This window comes from Salvia miltiorrhiza, chromosome 7 (assembly GCF_028751815.1).
Source record: "Salvia miltiorrhiza cultivar Shanhuang (shh) chromosome 7, IMPLAD_Smil_shh, whole genome shotgun sequence".
NCBI classification, from domain to species: domain Eukaryota; kingdom Viridiplantae; phylum Streptophyta; class Magnoliopsida; order Lamiales; family Lamiaceae; genus Salvia; species Salvia miltiorrhiza.
The window spans coordinates 3343639-3348947 of record NC_080393.1 but is presented as its reverse complement, the minus strand read 5'-3'; the positions used below and the strand labels follow the sequence as shown (position 1 = coordinate 3348947).

General features: G+C 27.7%; 1 protein-coding gene across 1 annotated transcript; it reads right to left on the bottom strand.

Moving 5' to 3' along the window:
- Positions 1-4610: 4610 nt before the first annotated feature.
- On the bottom strand, positions 4611-5261 carry LOC130991671 (monothiol glutaredoxin-S4-like). The gene has a single exon (XM_057916006.1). The coding sequence runs from the start codon at positions 5151-5153 to the stop codon at positions 4845-4847; it is 309 nt and encodes a 102-aa protein (XP_057771989.1). The 5' UTR covers positions 5154-5261; the 3' UTR covers positions 4611-4844.
- Between the last annotated feature and the right edge of the window lie 48 nt (positions 5262-5309).

The following is a 5309-nucleotide window of genomic DNA, read 5'->3' as shown; positions in this document are numbered from 1 at the left end:
CTTTTTTAAGAAAAATTATTAATATGGATTAACGAAAATTAAATAAGAAGAATATAATCAAACCCACGTGTTTTTTACTAGCACCCCTTTGCGTCGGATTGATCTTGATAATCAAGATTGGTGCGTGTCACTTTTATATGATTCCCATAAACTCATATAGTTTTGTCTTTGTCTCAATAGTATAACTAAAGTTATTTGTAAAAATTCTAGGGGTTTTGGCAAATAAAATTAAGAATTATTTTGAAATATAATTTTAATGTGATTTTTGAAGTGTAGCGAATTAAATTATAATTTTTTTTCAATTTTTTCAATTCAGTCCCCGTAATATTTTTTTCTGGTTGTCGGAGTAGTGATCAATTGGAGCTATGTTGTTTTTGTGGGGCCTAAACGACGTTGTTTCGTATAATTTCAATTAAATTTTTTTTTTCAAATTGTATAAAGGAATTGTATATATATCTTGTATTTGCACCCTAATTAAATTTCAATTTTCAACGATTTTATGGCAAATGATGCCGTAACATGAATATTACGTGGCGAATTAATCTACGTACGTAAACTCCAACTCAACAATCCGGCGATCGAAAAAAATTGAAAGGTAGTGATTTAACTGCCACACTTCAAAAGTCACGTGTTTACAATTTCGAAATAGTTCGTGATTTTTTTTTGTCAAAACTCTTAAATTTTAATCCAAACTTAAACCTTATAATCACGACCTTTTAATTTGAATTTATACTATGCTAGTTATAACCCATCGAAATTTGACGGATAATTATTTTAATTGTGCCTATAGTTATAATAAATAAAATAATTTTTATATCAGAGTGATACATCTAAATTTGATATGTAAATATCGATTTTACTACTCGTTCTCATCACAAAAATGAATAGTAACACATGTTAACTATCCACACATATTTAAATTTACAAATATAATTTGTCATAGTAACCGGTTAATTATCTGTCTCAATAGAGACTCACATATTACATAATAAACATTAATATACAAAAATAAGAGACTAAAAAGTTAGAAAAAAAATTACGTATACATGTTGATAAATGTTTGTATCCATCAAGAATGTATGTTACTCATACCCAACTAATTTGAATATCAAAACACTTCAAATTAGAGAAAGTTCCACGAAGACATGTTGATACCCGTCTAATCGTATATGTCCCAAATTAATTTGATTAGTTATTCGAACCCGTTTAATTTTATAAATATAAGCTGCTGCAAATTTCTATTGTTTCCATTTATATATAATTTATATACTCATATTCATCTCAAATTCAATGGAAAAATAATTTTTCTACTAATTCATATTTCAATATATCTGTTACAGTAATATCCATTATTTAAATAATAGTTTAATAATCAAAAATTGAAAATGCTTTAAAAGGTTTTTTTCTTTTTCCTTTTTAAGGACTTTCCCTCACAGGTTTGTCTTAAAAAGGTTTTAATGAAACTCGACCCTTAGTTTGCTCTCTTGTGCTCTCAAGGGTTCTTTAGGTTCTTTTTTCTTTTCCTTTAATACAAGCTTTATTTTAATATAAGAAGATTGAAAATTGATGTTACTAAACAATATTATTAATTATATACTAATACAATTATATATGTAAAATTTTATATATCTTAATAATCTAACATTTACTACCACCAAAATCGAAACGGTTCTACCATGTTTTAAATGGCTGAAAATGTCGTTATTTTCAACAATTAAATCAAAATAAAATATATAGAACTGAAAATGCCTCCCAACCCATAGAAAATGATAGAAAAGGGTGAGTGAGGAACATCTGAAGATGCCTCTTTGCACACAGATAGCATAACCTGCAAAAAAGAGATGTTTTGATTATCAAGAAAGATAATGTATATTTGCATGGCAAGTGGATAAGAAACTAATATGTATATATCCATCTTTATCAATCTGCTTTATGCTACTTGAGATATCTGACATAGACTCAACATTTTTATGGATCTATATCTTATTCTTGATTTTACTTAATTATTCTATCAAATTAAATCTTTTTACAAGATTTTGCTGAATTAGTGAATTATATGATTCTCTCTGTTGAGGATCAAAATCAGATATCATACTTTTCTATGGTACTTGCATGGCCTATGTTCTTGTCCTTTGCTCATCTAGCCGCGTAAAATCCACTACCCTACATTTTTCAAATAGTAGTATAATTTAATTATTTATATTGTGAGATGCGCAAATTACATACAATTAAAGGCTAGATTTAATTCCATATTGCAATCCATGCAGCTGCGATATACTATTATTTTGTTATTATTATTTTTAATTGTATTAAATACTAATTAAAATAATTTCAATAAATTAAGAGAGAATGATAAAGTTTTTAATAGTGAAAATTGATGTTATATATAGAAAAATTAATAGAATTTTATTGTGTGTATAACTATAACAATATGGATGTCTATTTATAGAGAATAAAAAAAATATTGTTTATTTTTTATATTGATACACTAAAATATATTGATTTATATGTAATATATATATATATTGATACACTAAAATATATTGATTTATAATTTATATGTATATATATATATAATATAGAAATTTAATATAGAAATATAGGTCCCATAAAATGTTACTCATATAGGAACAGATACATGCCAGTGATGTCACCCGGCCCCCAAATTAAACTCTTTGTACTTATAGTATTTTCAAAATTGTAACTTTATTAATTAACTAGTATACGCTCATTCGTGCGATGCACGACAGATATGGAAATTAAACGATAAATATAAATAAATAAATAAATAAATAAATAAATAAATATAAATAAATAAATATCAAAACATAAACAAATACAAAATATGTTTTAAAATAAAATATAATAATTCACATCAATTACTCAATAAAATCTTGAATTTAAAAATGAAAAATTTCAATTTATACAAAGTGTAATGATAATTAAAGTTATTAAATAAATTTAAAAATGATTCGATAATGAAATTTTGCATTATGCATATCATTATATAGTACTTCATAATAAATATTTTTCATACACAAACATAAATAAAAAATTGTGAATTTTTAATGAAGAGACAGAAAATAAAATATTTAAAATTTTTCATTACTTATTCATTGTAAATTCATTTTTGATGATTTTTATCCTATAACATATCAAATTAAAGCTTTTGTCATGATCTTTAATTTGAATTTACAATGATATATATATATATATATATATATATATTGAATATTTTATTATTAGCCAAATTGTAAGATGTTTGAAAAAAAAAACTATATATAGAAAGAAAGAGAAAAAAAATGAAGAAAATAAATTAGAAAACTGCAATTGAACGTAACTCTCCTATAGCTGAAATCTCTCTTTAATTACTAATCTCCTAAATTATAGCTGGAATCTATCTTTAATAACTAAACTTTAAATTGTGGCGGCAAATTATTACCATTAAACTCCCTTTTTGTATATAATATAGATTAGTGACATTTTCCTTTTAGTTATTTTTATGATAAGTAGAGATGGTGATTAATTGCAATTTCAAGTGTGATCTAATTTTAGATCCACCCTATATTCAATTACATGGAAAGAGGTATGAAAGGTAGATAGATCATGGAAATCATCAAATCATCTGTAGTTAGCTTGGCCTAAAAATCGTTGGTGAAAATTTGAAGTAATAATATTTGATTAGGAGCTAGTTAAGCAATTCCACCAATTAAATCCTACAAAAATGGTGAAAATACATGTACATTAACAAGTCTATACCAGATATAGTAATTAATATCACTATTTATGAAGACAAAAAAAAAAAAAACGTGTAAAATCGTTCTATGAGTCAAAATTCGTAAAATTATAGTGATAACTAAGGTAATATCGAATACTATATATTAACACGATAAAAAATGTTATTAAGTATAAATTTGAACCCAAATGTGAATATTAGTCTTATCTCACATAAATTCTTTTAGCCAAACAAAATTGTGAGTATCAACTTGACAAGATACAAATAGTTAAGGGATACTAATTATTTGATATTAATGTGTGATTAATCCTTCCATCACTACTCTCTTATTCCATATCAATCATGTACGTATTCTCTCTCTCTCTCTCTCTCTCTCTCTCTCTCTCTCTCTCACACACACACACACACACACACACACACACACACAAACACAATGTATATATGCTAATGACATCAGATTCTCTACTAGATAAGAGTATATTAATCACATGCACGAGTCAATTAACAATCATGGGGTATATATATATTCTGGATTATAAGATTATCCAACAGCTTTAGAGATAACCACGTTTTCTCCTGCAGGTGAAAACAATATAATGATTAATTTTGTATCAATCTTCATTATTTTAATTAGCTTTATATAAATATATTAAGTCAAAAAGAACTATATTAAAATCAATTAATTAACTCAACGTTTCAGAACTAATTAATTATCTTACATATAATAATTGGCATTGAACTTTTCCAAAAGCGGAACCTCCAATTTTAGGATATCAAAATGTACCAATCAATTAAACTTTAAAATTTCATCAGTGGATATCCAGTAAGAAAAAGATAAAAGGAAAATCATCGATCGAAGCAACAACATTGGACATATATATAAAACTTTAATTATATTAATTAACAACATTAGAAAACATAAGTGTACAGCTTTACTAAAAAAAGCTGATTAACTGGGTACATACATACATGCATAGCAAACTCAAGAGCCCAAAAAACCTCTCTTTCTCTCTCTAACTACTCCCACTCTCAACACAAAAAAGATCAAAAATGCAAAAAAGAAAATGCATTGTTATTTTTATTAGAAAAATATTATAATAGTAAAATTTCAGACCCAGAGGGCCCCAGCCCTCTTGAGCATGGGCTTCAAGGACCTCTTGAGGTGGAGGCTCATGATCTCATTGGCTCCGCCCACAAACTCGCCGCCGATGAACACCGCGGGCACGGTGGGGTTGCAGCCGAGGCGCGACAGCGCCTGCTCCACCTCCCGCCCCCGGGCGATCTCGTCGAGCTCGTACACCGTCGGATTCACCCCAAAGTCCGAAAAGAGAGACCTAATCGTGTGGCTCATGCAGCACGAGCTCTTGCTGAAGATCACCACCGGCTTCTCCGACACCATTTTGCTCACTCTATCCATTTTTAAATTTTTTTTTTATCGATTTGATCCAAGTTGGAAGAGATGATGGTTGCAAGAAAGTTGATTTGAAGTAGGGTTTTGGTTTTGTGTTGGTTGTGAGGAAAATGGAGAGTGCATGGGGATTATTTATATAGATATCTTGAGGGGGGTGGGGTG